The sequence below is a fragment of the Pleuronectes platessa genome, chromosome 20 (genome assembly GCF_947347685.1).
Source record: "Pleuronectes platessa chromosome 20, fPlePla1.1, whole genome shotgun sequence".
Lineage (NCBI taxonomy): Eukaryota > Metazoa > Chordata > Actinopteri > Pleuronectiformes > Pleuronectidae > Pleuronectes > Pleuronectes platessa.
This window is the reverse complement of record NC_070645.1, coordinates 4,913,741-4,930,685: the sequence shown is the minus strand read 5'-3', so window position 1 is coordinate 4,930,685 and position 16,945 is coordinate 4,913,741. Positions and strand designations below refer to the sequence as shown.

General features: G+C 44.3%; 1 protein-coding gene across 7 annotated transcripts in view; it reads right to left on the bottom strand.

Annotated features, from left to right (window-relative positions):
• Positions 1-12,088: 12,088 nt before the first annotated feature.
• Positions 12,089-16,945, bottom strand: part of arhgap12b (Rho GTPase activating protein 12b) — a 56,736-nt gene continuing 51,879 nt past the window's right edge. For all 7 annotated transcript variants that reach the window (XM_053412743.1, XM_053412745.1, XM_053412746.1 and 4 more), the window contains 5 exons: positions 16,811-16,909; positions 15,815-15,892; positions 15,568-15,702; positions 15,292-15,397; positions 12,089-13,691 (listed from right to left, as the gene is read on the bottom strand). In XM_053412743.1, coding sequence (XP_053268718.1) covers positions 13,517-13,691; positions 15,292-15,397; positions 15,568-15,702; positions 15,815-15,892; positions 16,811-16,909 — 593 coding nt within the window. In that variant the 3' untranslated portion in view covers positions 12,089-13,516. The remainder of the gene's footprint in view (positions 13,692-15,291; positions 15,398-15,567; positions 15,703-15,814; positions 15,893-16,810; positions 16,910-16,945) is intronic.

Sequence of the window (16,945 nt, the reverse complement as noted above, 5' to 3'; positions counted from 1 at the left end):
TCAGGAAATATACTTTTTTTTTCACTACATTCGCACAGTGGAGTTAGTTACATTTTTTCTAGGTAATATATATTGAGCGGGGACTTGTTACAGTAGGCCAATCAGAGTGGGCCAGTTATATTAGACCCCTTCTCCTGCAGCAGCAGCATCACTGATGAAGAAACACAACCGAGGCCATAATGATGTAGTAGACTCTTGGATAAAGGAATAGGCTACATCCAGAAATTACTTTTACTTGAATACTTTATGCAGGTTTCCCTAAGTTAGACTTTTTAAGAGCATTATTAATGGGATTTAAACCACTACCAAAAAACAATAACCTTTCAACTAGAAAAAAAACACACATGTAAGGAAAGTTTGGTGATTTTAATGGCAATTTGTAAATTCAACCCTTTAATTGTATTATGTAATCATATAAGCTCAATCAAAAAATTTGCGTGAGACCTTTTCTCAGTTAAGGCAAATGAAAATGAAAAGTACCCACTTAAGAAATTAAAAACAAAAGCTGGTAATAAACCCAAATAGATGTTGCAGGCCTGTGTGCAGCTTTAATGCTACGTGTGTGTGTGTGTGTGTGTGGTCAGAGCAGCTGATCTTGTCTTCACTCACTGTGCAGCAGTGTGTTACTCATCCAAGACACACAGTCTCCTTACGTTATCCAAATGTGGTTCCACGCATTGGAAGAGAAGAAAGACACACATGTTAATCATAAAATCGTCTGCATTGGCTAAAAAGTGCTGTTAGTTGTTTGTGAGACAAGTTCACATTAAAAGCTACTAATTACAGCTGATTATAAAATCAACAACTGGGCAGAGCATGCACCGAAACTTTGGCAAACTTTTAAAATTCTTGTTCCAACTTGAGCCGGAGTTCACATGCATTTTCTCAGCCAGCAACAAATTTCTGTGATTATTTCGACACCAGATGAACACACAATTACTCCAATGACTTCAAACCCAGATTTCCTGCAGCAGGATTCAAATTCATCATGTTCAACGGGTTCATCAGAGTTAAATATTCCTGAGCCACATCTTGTTGAACCTGCACCAAATTAGATGAAAGTAACGTTTAGAGAGACTATTTGAAATCTGGATCACTTCTAGAAGAAGCAATTTCAAACATTTTAAAAGCGAGATTTTTTAAAAGGATGTGAGACCGAAATTACTTGCAGACTCCTGTGGAGGCAAAACAGCTTTTAGTCTTAACTTATGACTTATTTAAGAAAAACATGAGCTTGGTTAACCGACTGACTCTCTTCCTGCTGTTTGGGTGGTGGGCAGGTTATGCAGTTTTTCCAGCAGCAGAGAGATTGAAAGTGGAAAAATGTTTGTGTCGAAAATTCAACAAGGTAAAGATGCAAAAATTCTCAAAAAGGGGTTTGGCTTCAACGCAAGAGCTGATTTCAGACATGCACTGAAGATGCAGTTACTGCGAATGATACGCAGGTGTGAACGCAAGCGTCCGAGTGAGAGCCTCCGGATTATCTACAGACCTGCTCTGCCTGACCTCCTCGTATAAAGTTCATAGAAATTCAAGAGATTCCCCACGAGCAAACAAACATGTCCACATGAAAAAGCGGTGTCCTAGACTTAGAAGACACATATAAAATCAAATAGAATGCTTTTATTGTCAGCACCCTGAGTGGTGCATCCAATGTACATAAAAACTTGCAAAAGAATCTTCAAAAAGATTTGGTGCACACACATTTGCATATATATGTGTGTATTGCATATAAAGTCTACAAATAAGAAACATAACAGGGATGGATATGAACAATAAATACACACCAACATATGTGAGTAAGTTGTGTAGTTCTGTATGAGTTGTGCACGTGTGAAAGACAAATACACACATTTAACTGTGGATACAGTTCGGACCCAGACTGTATCCACAGACAGGTTGTGATCCATACACATTAAATATCATTTGACCCAGTGTTCTATGAAAATATAGATCAATGTGCCTATGAACCTCAATTTTAATCTCCAAGTTTTCAGGGCCTGTTCTAGGTGCTTTGGCTACACCCCCCTTCTTTTCTTCTTAGGCTCGTGAATCACTGGTATTTTTAAAGTGATAATTTTAGAAATGATCGGAAGATTTCCAGTGATGCACAACATCCTGAAATACACGTTCACATCTGACTTGGAGCCATCATCGCTTTGCTGCAGGGATGCCAGGGTGGCTCATCTCGCCGTTTTCCTTTAAGCTGAAGTCAAATGGGCCAGTGATGAGGTTTCCACACATCGGTGTTAGTGTGTAAACGAGCAGATTGCGACAGTGACTGTTGTGTTTCAAATACAGAGGCAACGCTAATTCCTGACATTATTAATCACACAGACACACTTTCATTTGCTCTGCTTATCGTAACCTTTAAAATGACCCTAGAAATGAGGCTCGCAGTCGGAGGAAGGGCGATAGAGGGAAACAAGGAGAAGATGAGGAGGGGTGGGGGGGTGACTGAAATGCGATGATGAGGGGGGGTCCTAATCAGTGCGGGCAGCATCCATTCCCTCCTTCTGTCTCTGTCTGTTGCCATTTCCTCAAGCTCTTTTCATTAAGACACCGGAGGCCTCGCTTTTCTGTGCCGGCGTCCGTCACAACCTCTGACCTTTTGGACCACAAGATGTGTGTGTGTGTGTGTGTGTGTGTGTGTGTGTGTGTGTGTGTTTCCAGTTTGGATGGAAGTACCCCCCTTCACCAACTCACCCTCCCATGCTCTGTCCAGCCTTCTGTCCCCGTCATCATTCATGGGGTGAGTGCTGGGGGGAGATGGGGGCAGTGTGGGCCCCAGGGAACCATTTGGCAGTGAGTGTGTGTGTGTGCCTGAGTGGGTGAGTGAGGAAATAAAGATATAAAATCCCTGTGTCTGTGTGTGTGTGTGTGTGTGTGTGTGTGTGTGTGTGTGTGTGTGTGTGTGTGTGTGTGTGTGATGAGTCTGTAATCCAACCTGTCTCTCCTGATGCCCTCCTCCTCCCTCCTAAAGAAGGAGAACAGGTTGGAGGGCCCGTCTCTCTGTGCCAGATGGCTCCACATTGACAAATCAATTAGGCTCCACCTCATCACCAGGGGAACTGGGGCTACAGACCCGGACGCCTCCACCCCCCACCACCCTGGGGTCCTCCTCGGTCGACCACTCCTCCGTCTCCCCTCGCCTTAATCACCCCCATGATCCCCAGAAAGCTTAGCCCGGGTAAAGGAGGGCAAGGAGGCAAGAGGAAAAACAGATAAAACAAAGGGGCTGGCAGCACATGAATCACCTAGCATCAATATGGATGACTTCCATGCTAATGCAGAGGGGACCGGAGAGGAGCAGTGGCAAAAGCTGGATTTTGTGTGAGCGTGTGTTTGCGTGCGTGTGTGTGTGTGTGTGTGTGTGTGTGTTTACAAGCTCAGTCAGAGCAGATTTGCCATGTGCTGAAGAGCCAAGTGTCTCAAGTTGTTTTTCCTTCCCCTTGTGGAGGTGGGAGAGGGGGGAGGGGGAAGAGGAGGGAGGGAGGGGGGACGTTTGGGGGGGGGGGGGGATCTAATCCAAAGAGAATAAACAGCGCAGCCTGGAGCAGGTATATGCATCTGGGTCGCCGCACACACGGGAGGGCGAATCCATGTTCTTCACTACACCCTGGTGGGAGAGGAGGGGCACTGCAGGGGGAAGGATGGAGAGAGAGGGTGTGGTTGGGGGGGGGGGCACTCTGCTTTAAGGTGCATTTCACCAACAGAGCCACAGAAACACAAATCCATTAAATTGTCAAAGACTTATATAGATGCATACAGAGGCAGAGGTCAAGGACCACCCTTCACCCTTGTCGTTAATGTGAGGCGCTCTTGAAAGCCATGACAGGGCCTACAAGTGGACATTGACTTTGAGATTACCAAATTATTATTACTATTATAAGCAATGTAAATTATGACAACATTATTATATTATTGTCATAACATTCCTACTAGAAATACAGGAATACATTATTTGTGGGTAAATCACTTGAGGAAACACGCCCGTTAATAAGATTTCATTTACAAGTGGCAACACATGTAGAGTTATGTGAACCTGCAGGCAGACCTCAGGTTTATTTAGTCATTTTCATGTTGAATAAACTTGATTAGTATTTTTAATGCAATCCACCAAGAAATTTGAATTGTACAAAGTGATGACTCAGCTCCATGGAAATTAACATTTTGTAAGAAACTACTCCGAAAGTTTATCTGCAGTTGCTTATTCCGAGGCTGCAAAAATCCAAGAAAAGAACATAATAGAGAGTTTATACTGAGGAATTTCCAACTACTGAATCTTCAAATTGAAGGAGACTTCTTTAAAACCCTAAAAGATTCAGTATCGGTTGATAATCTGCATTCATTTGTTTTACACAAGCAACCTGTGTTTGGTGAACATATTAACAAATTGTTGACTGTTTAACATTTAATCCATCCAGTGCAACAAAAATGTTCATTTGGAGTCAGGACTTATGGCCACATTTTGAATATTAGTCCAATATTCCCTCTCCTTTTGGTCTCCACCACCTACTGAGCAGAGTATCAGTCTCTTAGACTGCTATAGAGTTTTATTTTATAATCAGCTTGTCCCTTTTTCTGTGTCTCTGCCGTTCAGGTGCTCAGCAGGTAGAGTACAAATGCTTTATCAGAAGTGTTCTTGTTGAATTTATTTGCAGAGAATGAAAGAGAAAATAAGAAAGGAGCCACAGACCTGAGGGGGAATATCGAATAGTGCAGCTTTCAAGTTTGTTAAATTTTCTATCTTGCTTGTACACGAGCTAGTGAAGAGGAGGACGGTGAGTCTGGGAGGTCAAAGGTCACACAAGCAACAAGAAATAGATGCGATACCGAGTGCGCTGGCAAATTTGACCAATTTTCTCATCTCCAAATGCTCTGAGTGGAGGCCCCTGAGCTTGCCGATGTAGGAGAGGAAGGTGGGAGGCAGGTTTTCACGTGTTGGGAGGGGCGGCGGCGTGATTGAGAGGTGTGTGGGTGCCCTCCTGGCTCCACTCAATCCCTGCGTCCCTTTACTCATCCGATCCGGGGGCAGCGACAAGAGAGAAAGTGAGAGCTGATGCCGAGACCCCTGGGGAGAGATTAGCGCTGACAGCACAACAAAGAAGAATTATGCCAGGGGGCCCTCGGCTCTTCGACAAATTCAAATGTAATGTATGGCTTTAACTGCGCCAAGGAGGATCAACATAATATATGATCGACCCACTTTGCGGTGCGCTCCGCTGGCAGTGATGTAAAAGCGATTTATGCCCGTAAAAATGTGCAGGCTAATTAAGTAAGACGTTGGCACAGGAGCAAATCAAATGAGCTTATGAGAGTGCTGGCAGGGACGAGCGTCCCTCCCTCTGAAAGGTTTACCTGCGCTGACAGAAAGAAAACTTCCCCTGGATCTCTCCCTGCAACTTTTCTCTCTCTCCGTCGCTCACGACCGAGAGTCCTCTGATCAAACGTGGACGTCGATGCTGTGAGGCCTGTTGATCCTTTAATTAAATTCTTGTTTGTGATTTGTTTAGTGGTCCCTCCCCGCCATGGCAGCTCGAGGGGGGGGGGGCCCGGGGGCTTCGGTAATTACGCAGGGGCCTCTCCTCCAATCAGACAGCGGTGAAAAGGCTGCGGATGAAATGTCCTAATTACAGCCTCGACGGAGAGAAGGGCTCCACCGGGGGAATACGTTCTGCTGTCAGAGAACAGATTCGGGAGCCAACAGTGTTAATGAGAGAGAGAGAGAGAGAGAGAGAGGGGGGGAAACACCCCCTTCCCCCCCCCTTTTTCAAATTAATCAGAGCACCCAGTTCTTCCTGTCTCACCGTCAGCTCTTATCATGGCCGACCCCGTCCTCACATCTTCATCCAGGATGGGGGGGATCACGTCGCTGCTGCTGTTATTTTACAAAATCGTCTCTTCTTTTTTCACGTGTCCACTTTCTGAGTGTAATCATCACTTAATGGACCCAACAACCCCCCCCCCCCCCCCCCCCGCACGAACCACAAAGACGTAAAACGCAGCGTCTCCGAGGGGGGAAGAGTGCGGCGCAGCAAGGTGGAAGGAGCAGCAGTCTGCCAGCTCGGCCCATTTCTCTAATGAGCTGCCGAACAGGCCATGTCAGAGACCTACAGAGGGTAACTGCTGTACCACCTCCGGCCCACGATGGGTTGCAGCCCCCCCACCACCACCACCGTGGAGGAGGCAGACAGTCGGGGGGGGGGGGGGATGATGTTAAAACAACCAGTTAACCAAAGCCAAAGAACGTGTTTTTGTCGGCGACGTGTTTTGTGTTTCTCCCTCCAGCAACAGTAGGAGTTTTCCGTTGATTGAAGCCCCCCCCCCCCCGCTGCATACGTACAACATGCCACCATTGTCTCGCCTGCTCTCGCTCTCTATCTGCGGTTAATTTCCCCAGACCCCCATATCAGCGGCGGCAGGTAGACCTGGGAGAGGTGTAACGCAGGGCCTCATCTCCATGCTCCCTCCCCCACGGCCGGCTCGCTTCGACAATCCATCAAAGCAGGAGGACACGCTCATAGGTGCGCGGGGCTGTCGACTCTTTAGTAGCAGGTGAAGCCGACTGTGGAGGTGTGTGTGTCCGCGAGTAAATAGCTATTCTGGAGAGGGGCCTCTCCCTGTCACGGAGCGCTGATACAGTCTTGCCATGTATTTATTGCCTACTTAATGGACTTGATTGTATTACTGAAGGTAAGAAGGGGGGAGGGAGGGAGGTAGAGAGAAAAAAAAATCCATTGCCAGCTCGAAGGTGCTTTCAGCATCCCGCAATTACCTTATGTAAATCCTGGCCTGGAATGTTGATCCACCGCTATTTAAAATGCATTGAATTTCCATGGAAAATGATCCACTCCTGCTGCCTGAAGCTCATTAATAACAACGACGAGCCGCGCTGACATTTGGAATACTTACACGCTAACTTAGCATCGGCACGCGTGTGAGAACACAGCCGCGCGCCTCAGCTATGACAGCACATTGGAGGAAGGGGGGGGGGGGGGGGGGGGGGGGGTAGCTTTGAATTAGAGCGCACGGGCAAATAAGTTATTTCTGCAACAGGAGCCAATTCTTCTTCTTCTTCTCCTTCGTGCACATGGCGTGCTTGTAAGTGCTCAGTCGTCTTTGATCGTGCATACAGAGCTGTGCAGCAGGTGTACTCCATGTGTTTGCCCTGGATTCCAACATTTACAGTAACATGCTTGTTCCATATTCTTACCATCGGATTAAAAATGACAAAAATAGCTATCTGGTAAGAAAAGTTGCAGATAGTTAAGGTTGTTTTTGGCCTATAGGACGCTGGAGACTGAGGAGGGCTGCAATACCCCTACTGGCAATAGGCCGTAAATGCAAGACAAAGAAGCTGACTAATCAAATCAATTAAACTTTCTAAGAGTTGCATAGTATTTCTTCAATTTAACATTATTTCTAATATTTGATTTGATTTCACAGCTGTTTTCTTTGTAGCCTTTCTCATGCACAAGTGTGGAATATGAAGCAGACAGACGAGTACTGAAAGGATTTCCTGATGCTGGGTTAAATACGTTTAAAAAAAAATGTTAAGCAAACATTTCAATAAAATCTGGAATTATTACTGCATCAGAACGATTACAATGATTATGAAGACAAGCTCTCAGACTCCCTGCGTCCTGCCACCATGTTTATGCAACACGTATGTGAGACGCCTGCTCCCTACGATAGAGGCGATGCCCTTCGGTTGTATTTGTGGTCCTGTGTTAAACCTGTTGTCTAAAGGCCTTTGGCGCTCCGACACCACTCTGGTATGAAGCTGATGTTCAACAGGACCCAGGGGAACATGGGTCCTCCTGTCAGTCCAGCTGTTCACATTGGACACTGGGTGGGTTGGGGTTGTAGGCGGGGGGGGCTGCTGCTGCAGCTGTATATTACACTGTAAAAATGGTTAATGTGTCAAATTAAATGTCACACCTGGCCTCTCCCTGATACAAATGATTTAATAACATCTCTCAGACGCCAGAGAATTTGGTTGGAGAGCTTCTTATTCATATCTACTGATTCCACAAATGTCTCTCTGTGCGTGGAGCACACATCTCGTGGACGGTTCATCCTATCCACTTCATACTTGGCATGTGTGTTAACACTCGCCTGAGGAATTACAGTGACTGTTGCTGGTGCTTTTTGGACATGTGACACCTTCAATATTAGTACAAACTGATTGAACAGACCAGCGATGTGTAGCAGTCAGCGGGGGCGGGGCGGAGTCCCTTCAGGTTGTGGATCCTGTAGACTGCAGTCTTCTTCCAAGTCCATGAAAAAACAAAAGCAGTGGTCGACAACTGTCTCAAACCATCGCGGCCAGATCACTGAGACAATCTGATTCGTTCTGCGATATCGGACTAAGACAGACCTTAACAGGTGTTGTGGTCGATGAAATCTTAGAATCTCTTCCTGTTAGGCAATTTGTCTTCAAACTAAAAGTATATTTACTTAAATCGAGCTGACTCAGAGCTTTTATTTTGAAAAGATCTTAATTTGGGTCTGAAGCTTGTAACGTTTGCTTAACAAACCTCTGAAATAACCGACATGCAATTTATAAAAAAATAACTGTGCTTCAGGGAATCATCCAAACATATATATATAAACCGCGCAAGTAAACATAAAAAAAAGCTAATTCAGTTTTATTTTGTGAAAATCAGCGACCGTAAAATCTTCACCACAGATAAACCAGGTAGGATGAACACAAAGTTTTCTAACTTCACACAACGTGCAGCACACAGACAAAAAGCAGTGACAGTATATCGTAGAAGTGTTTGAGTAAGGACTCACTAAGGATGAGGAATAATTCTGAAGAAGCTCCGGAGCATCAACACAGGACAAGAGAACAGAGCTTTCCAAACCGTCACTTACTAAATAATCATAAAAACATATCTCTGTTTAAAACGACCATCTGTATATTGACGATAAAATGTCCACAATGCAGTTTCCCAGCGTAGTGGAGCTTTTTCTGCATCTTTACGCTCTGTGTTGTTTAATTTTACAGCCCACAAATTTTAATATTTCACTCCGACTCCCCATCATCATTTTCATTCAGAGAGCAGCTGTTTTCAGTGAGGAAACACTGCGCTGCCTGCTGAGCTCCAATCAGCAGAGCAGCAATGTTACAGCAACTCGCCAGTGAACATATAGCTAAGCATTTAATAGCCAAAGAAGATGCTCATGTTGCTGTGGAACCGCTGGATGTGCAAAGTGTCAATTATGTGCTATCACTTTTACCATCATGGTTTTATAATCTCAAACTAATAGCAGCGTCTTGGGTTCAGCAGCCATTTGCTCGCTGGGCTATGAGTAAAAAGCAGCGGGTAAAGTACAGAAGTCTTTACCACAGAGTGGCAAAAAAAACTCCCAACCATTTTGTTCCCCATCCAGCCACTTTGCCGACAGCCCACCTGCAAATGAAGCGGGGTTGGGGTGGAGGGGTGAAGCACTGAAGATCCATTAATCTTTCATGCTCCATAATGGCTTGTTCACATTACCTGCCCACACCTCAGCCTCCACGGAGCAGCCCGGGCCAGCGCCGAGCAGATCAGGCCTGAGAAACCACGGCGAGCATATGGAGCACTTCAAACACTCAGAGCCTCCCCGGCCCTGAGCTGCGGTCGCACCTATGAATTATAGAAATGATCTAATTGTTTTCTCATTTGGAAATTCTGGGGGCCCAGCCCTCGGCGTCTCACTTTTAACGGCCTGCGGTTTCCAGCGGGGCACATGATTCACTGCTGCCCACCTCCAGCACATTTGTTGAATCCACGGTGGTCCGTCCAATGAAAACAGAGGCACGGCAGAGGTGTAAGTCAAACCTGTTGCAATGAAGTAATACGCAGCCGGGGGGGGGTAAACTGTACTTCAGAGAGCAGTGGCTGTGATCACAGGAAGGTCACGTGTGGTGTTTAATACTCTCCATTACACTTTGGCTCCTGTGAGAATGCTTTTTTAGAATGCTATACTGCCAGAACAAGGAAAGAAAGGGAGTGTATATCATGCTAATGCCAAAACTGAGTGTAACTAAGTCAAAGTTTGGACTTTTTGAGTGAACTATAACACAATCAATTGCACTTGATTGTGTTATTTTGACCCTACGACAACATGCTGTCCAATTAACATGTTTTTGATGTGCGATTAGGATCAAAAAGTCAGAATTGTTGAGAAGAAGAAGCGATCCTGCACACTTTGTAAATCAACTTTATTAAAGAGTTACTGCACATTTAAATGTATTTTTGAGCTGTAAACTAAATTGAATGACTGGTCACTGATGAAATATATTAGTGCCGGTTTTAAAAATCACATTTGGTACCACATTTATATTTGCATAAATCCACATTTATTGCTCATAACACCACCCAGTGTTTCAAACCAACGTGGACCTTTCAGTCTCTACTTCATGACAAGATGTCACATCTGCAGACTTTGATGTCTTAAATGGGTAGTTCACCTAAAGATGAAAAGTCACTCATCTACTCACTACTATGCCGATGGAGGGGTGGGTTATGTAATTTTTTTTTTTTTACATTTGAAGAATTGGTCACAATTTACTTCAGTTGTATTGGACTTGGCTGCAACGCTGTTCACCCCTGAAACTCCAGAAAGCTTTCTTGGACTCACCCCTCCATCGGCGTAATGGTGAGTAAATTAGGGAATTCGGAATCAGGATCACAGTCATTTCATCATGCAAAGAAAACAGAGCTTGACGTGTGCAGGGTTTCATGTGTTCACTGAAATAGCTTCTACGTTAAAATGCTCAATACACTGGACCAGGTTGGATGAGCAGACTATTTCTCCAATCAGAAAGTCTCCATCCATCCATGTTGAGAGCAGATTAAACTGCAGACTCTCAAATCACAGCACTGACATTAGTGTTTCTGAGGAGGTGCAGGTGAGCGTTGTCTTCTGTGGCCGTGAGACACCTACAACAAAATCGTATGTCACATTATCTCTTTGTTTTATTTGTTTTAATTTACACAATATTAAGTCTTCATAAAAAAAATTGGATTGACCATGAAAAGTTAAATACTTATTCTAAATAAAAATTGTTTACACCAGAGGTTATTTAAGTCTAGTTGACAGGTTAGTAACTGTTGAACAGTTTTATAGAAGACTGATTGATTTTATGGATTTTATTTTTGTTCGAGTCAAGTGATCTTCATCAGATAAAAATCATACTTGACCTAAAACTTTAGAGGGAAAATTATAAAATGAGGCAGAATTCTGAGAAGCCAGGGCCAAATCAAAATCATGACAAAAAGCAAAACAAAACCAGAACTGTTAAGATCATGATATTAATTACAAAGATTTTTTAAATACACTTATATTTCACCAACTATATTATACATCTTAATATTATGGAACTGACAGTGCCTGTTTTATACATGAAAAGATATATACACATATTTGTACATCTGTTATTTTTACTATCTGTCCCTCTTCTAGTCTTTCATACATATGCCAGATTCAGTGGAAACTTAAAGCAGAGGATTCATGAGACACGTCAGAACACACACACACACACACTCTGCAGGAACATCAAGAGGAAGCTGAATGTAATCTCTCTCTCAGCGTGGCCCGCAGCAAGCAGCCTTGCTCAGCACTCGCTCCACCTCGTGCTTCTTAATCAAAACTGGCACTGTGGCAATTACCTAATTAGACATCAATTAATCCACACCCTTCAGGTCCGCGGCCGCGTCTGACCCGCGGAGCGACGGCAGAAACCGCCTTCGAAGAAACGGAGGAATCCCATTAAAGGAGGCCCGAGCGGCAGAGGTGCTGCCGCATTCGAGCAAAACCTCCAGAAATATACTGCAATTCATTTCCTAATTAACAGGTAGAGATATAATTGATTGAGATGTGAAAGCTTAATCACTCAATTCAATAAGCAGGATATCAGTGTTGAGTAGATTAATTCAATTATGTAATTAAAGCCGAGGGAGAGGTGAAGCTTTAGAGTAGATTGAAGGTTAAATCGCAGACTCGCTGTTCCTTCTGTCGTCTCGGTCCAAAAGACACACACACGTACACACACACACACACACACAGAGAGAACATACTGACGAGTCCCACATTTAGTTTGTCTTTTTTATTAGACATAGCAATTTCACAAACAGCAGTTAGCCTGATAATTACATTCAAAATGTGCAGCTGACCATGCGCAAACACTCCAGATACACCTCCAAACAAAAGTCACAGTCCGTCATCGTGTGTTTGTTTTCTCCACGAGCTTTGTTTTCTCATGTCTTCATTCCAAAACTCTAAAGAAAATCATCGTTCACCGGTTCACCATCAAGGCATACACACTTCAGTCACTAGAACACATTTTAACAACTATTTTCTGTCACTGTACATAAGCTCTGAAAGCTTCTTAAAGGCTCTTCTCATCCTAACAAGCACACACTCGCGTACGTCGACCTGCTGACATGTTCTCGTCCCCGATGCCCTTCTCTGAATACTCTTTAATATTAGCAACGGTGAGGAGAGGGGTCGCTACGAGTCGGACACAGTTCATGTGAAATGGTGAACGCGGTCGTCATCGTTTCCCAGTAACACAATGGTTTCAGTTGTTTCCCCACCACCACAGGACGCCAACACTGAGGTTTCATTAAAAGAGCACGCACGACGACCCCCGGGCAGTTAAACGGAAACTTGACCAAAAGCACGTTAAGACTACACAACACACAGTTTGTACAAAGTGGCAAAGACGAGGATGCTTCTGCTCAGGTTTTATTCCATTTAGGTTAATTCACTCATACACACACACACACGCACACACAAATAGAGGCTCTGTTCTCCGTCATTCAAGTCATGGGACGCTCGTGTCACAGGGTCAATGGTTAACACTGGTTGAAAAGGGGAAGTAGAGGTGAGGGAGGAGGGGTTGATGGTGTCACTAAAGGTTGTGGGGGGACACAATGTGTAACTCCAGTTCATCCAAGTGCCAAAACACAGTTCTTTTACATAACACTGATTTATTTTTTCCCCACCTGATCCAAAATCACGGTGGGTTCACACGTCACAGACAAAAAGCTCCAGGACACACGAGACGCTTCTGGCTCAGATCCATCTCGGCGGGCCTGAGGAGGTCAGCAGGACAGTGACCCGCTACAGTCCGGTTGAAGGAGCGCCACCGGCCCCAGTTTGAAGTTCTGAATTACTGGCCTCAGGGATCCAGTGTACGCCAAAAAACACCTGAATACTCAAATCCACCAAATCACACGGACGTTCCACACGTCACCACGTCGCTGCTCGCAGCGGCTGCAAGGATTGGGTGAAATTTGTTCACCGTTATTATTATTTTTCTTTATATTCATCTCCAGAACTCTTGTAAGTGCACACCTTTGTAAATTGTCCCGTCAGTGAGTGTAAATTTGATCATTTTCTCCCGACTTGCTTGGTCCACGCCGTTGTTCGGTTCAGCCACAGAAAAGAGGGAATAAAGGAAAATAAGTCACTGTTTGAAGAAGCAGCCCGGCATCCTCTCCTGAGCGGGACGCCTCTACCTCCCGAAGATGCTCTCGTACTCGAGCAGTATGAGCTCCACGATCTGGTTCTGGTAGACCATGTGGACCGCAATGTTGCCCGTCTCCGTCTCGGGCCGCAGCAGCGTGGGTCCGAACACGATGGCCACGCTCGGGGTGGTCATGCGGTTGGCCTCGCCGTGGTCAATCACCCTGGGGGAGGGGGTAGGAACACAGGATGAGATTTAGAGATGGAACATGTCCTGATTGGTTTTAGGCGAGAGCAGCTTCAGGGGTTCATTTTTAAATAATAATAAAAAGTAACAGCAACATTTGAGTGTTCCTACACATCTGTGGGGCTTTCCGCGGAGCGCTGAGGCGAGCCTCCCGACACAAGCTGTAACTGTACCCAACGCTCCAGGCAAGAGCATAATAGCATTTTAAATAGAATCTACATCCTTGCATGCAGATGCACAAAACAATAACATATTCATAGAGGGGAGGGAGAGAAAGCAGATTAAATCCGCCCGCTGATATATGTACACGTCCATAGACCGAGCGTCATGCTATAAATTTCCTCTAGAAACACCACTTCATAGGTGCTGAATTACAGCAAACACGGCGCCATATAAATGCAAATTGGAAAACCCAGGCAAATGTCATTGTGAACATATGATACTGCCGCTGGCTCCAGTGGGCTCAGAATGCACGTTAAACCTGGCTGGGGTCTGTGTTTGCCCACAGGCGGATCAGTGCGAGGAAAGGTAAACACGCAGAGCACAAACCCGGCACGGGAGTCAAACAGGAGTCGGAATGAATGCAGTCGTCCGCACTGCCATTTATGATCTGTGCATATGAAACCTGTTTAAGTCGGTGTAGGGAAGGAGTTGATGTTAGGAGTCAGGCGTGTTGAGGCGGAGGAGCAGACACAGGTAGAGTAAGAGGAGCAGTTTAGTGTCTTGGGAATCTAAACATGAGCTGATCAAACGCTGCTGTAGAATTCATGTGTTTGTGGTTAGAGCAGCGTCACGTTGTCTTTCCAGGTTGACATCTTCTCCAGCGTCTTTGTTAACGTGTAGGACGTCTCTACTTCACGCTGAGATATTTGGATTCTTTTTGGTTTGTCTGTCATGTGTTAGACACGTCATCAACAGACTCTGGATAATCTCCTGCAGGATCGTCACATGGGCTCATTCCAACATTCCTGCCGAGTAAAGACTCGGGCGATTGTCCGCAGCAACAAACTCAGACTTTTGTTTCCTCTCGTCCAGCCCCTATGAATAAGGCTTTTGTGTTTGGCCCTAAATATTTGATTCTCCATTTTACATTTTCTTTGGTATTGAATTTACTTGGCTAATTAAAAGTTTTGTTCTCTGTTCTTCTTCGTGATTAGAGAGGAATGCGTTGACTGATCAGCCTTTATTATGAGATCATATCATTGCGAAGTTTAAAGATTTGACACATATCTGACAGTGGTCTCAGACGTTTGGACCCAACTATATATTAATATAGACACAGGTTTCTGGCATCAAGATAAAAATATGAAGTGCCGACTTTATGAAATAGAAGACTTGCATCAGGACAAGAATAGAGAAGTGTTCAGTTCCAACTTTAAATGTTTTTTTAATTCGATGATACAAAAACTTCTGAGCCTGTGATCTAAAGTATTGAGTTGAAGCTCCTCTCATAACTTAACTCCTCCTCCAAACAAATGATGTAACAAGATACAATATTTTATTATTAGTTAATAATAACTTAACAATATCTATGACTGAAGGAATGAGTGTGAGTGTGTGTGTGTGTGTGTTTTTACCTGCGCAGGTGCTCGAAGAGGTTCTGCATTGTGTCGTGGTTTGGTTTTGGCAAGTTCTTGATCAAGTCTTTGATTGAATTCACTCTCTGTTTGTAGTCGGAACATTCTGAGGCAGAGAAACACAGCAGGTCAGCGAAATCACATGGGCAGAGCTCCATCTAGTGGCCAAATTAGGAACTCAAATCAAGGAGCTCCGAGCTTTATTTGAATGTGTATCTTAATCATTTAATGCCTCGTCACATTGGTCTATGTAGAACAGGGAATCATGTTACTCACTGATGGCCTCAACAAAGTCTTCAAAGGATCCGTATGTGAAGAGCGGCTCAGGAAGCTCCCTGAAGAACATCTTGAGAGCTCCGGTGGTGACGTGGATGTCTTCCCACTTACTGTCGTCCAGATCCACCGTCTCATCTGATGGACGGGGGGGAGACAAGCAGAGACAACAAGGTGTCAGTACAACAAGCCTCCTGACAGGGAAGACATGAACGTGCTGCTGGCGGTGGGATTGAAAGTTGAACTCTACCGTGATTCACAGCAAAGCGAAGCTTCTGTATCACTGCCAGGTTCCCACTGACTCTGTACAAGCCGTCAACATCGAGACCTGCAGGACGAGAGGGATGGAAAGATGAAACAGAGAGTTTTAATGAGAGGAAATGAGGAACAGTTGACTGATCAAACACTTTACTGTGTGTCTTAGATTAATCCCAAAGAACACTGTACAAACTAAATACATGGAACCAAAGCATAAGGAGACACAGCACTGAATGGGTGACATAACAGTCAGCAGTCAGTCAATGTTACCGACTGTGTCTGCTTTCGGTTATTGTGCAGAATCAGCCAAAAACAGCAACTGATAAGAGTTAACATGAGTCCACATGTCTGAACCAATGGAGAAAATACAGGCAAAGGTCAACCTCAGATCAATAAGCATAACTATCTACAGAGGACCGTGAGACACTGTCGAAAGTTAAGATCATCATGGATGTTTCAGGTTTATACCTTTGATGTAAACTGGTTCACATTCAGCAGAAAGTGATGCCACCGGGCTGAAAGGTTTTATAAATAAAGTTTGATGATGATACCTTTACGTGTAGTCCTTACTGTTTTATATTTGTCCTTAAATGAACATCTACAGAGTAAAGTTACGACTGAAGCTTAATTACTGAGTTTAGTCTGAATCACTGCTGTGATGTCTCTGCATTATGAGGCGCATGTGATTGGTTACAGTCATACATTTAGATGGCAGTTAAATGATGATCAAATGAAATTAATGTATTTAAAAAGTGATGAATGCTTCGGGCCAAATTTTAAAATCCTATATAATAGCAGACAGTAAATAAAGCTGCAAAAAATATATATCATATATATTATACTAAATTAAACTTCAAATCTGCAGCTGTATATTCATTTACAAAAACTGTGGCCATATCTTTTCCTCTATCGTTACGAACACAGTTTTTGAATGACAGTCAGATAGAAAATGAAATGGCTGTAGTCAGACAGCTGCTGCTGCTCATACCTGTGTTCTCCACATGGTCGATGCACATTCTAACAAAGTTGGGCACTGATGTGTTCTCCCGCTGGCACAGGCTGGTCAGACTGCAGCCAAACACCTGATCTGTGGATTGGCAAAAACACTTTGTTGATCTAAAAT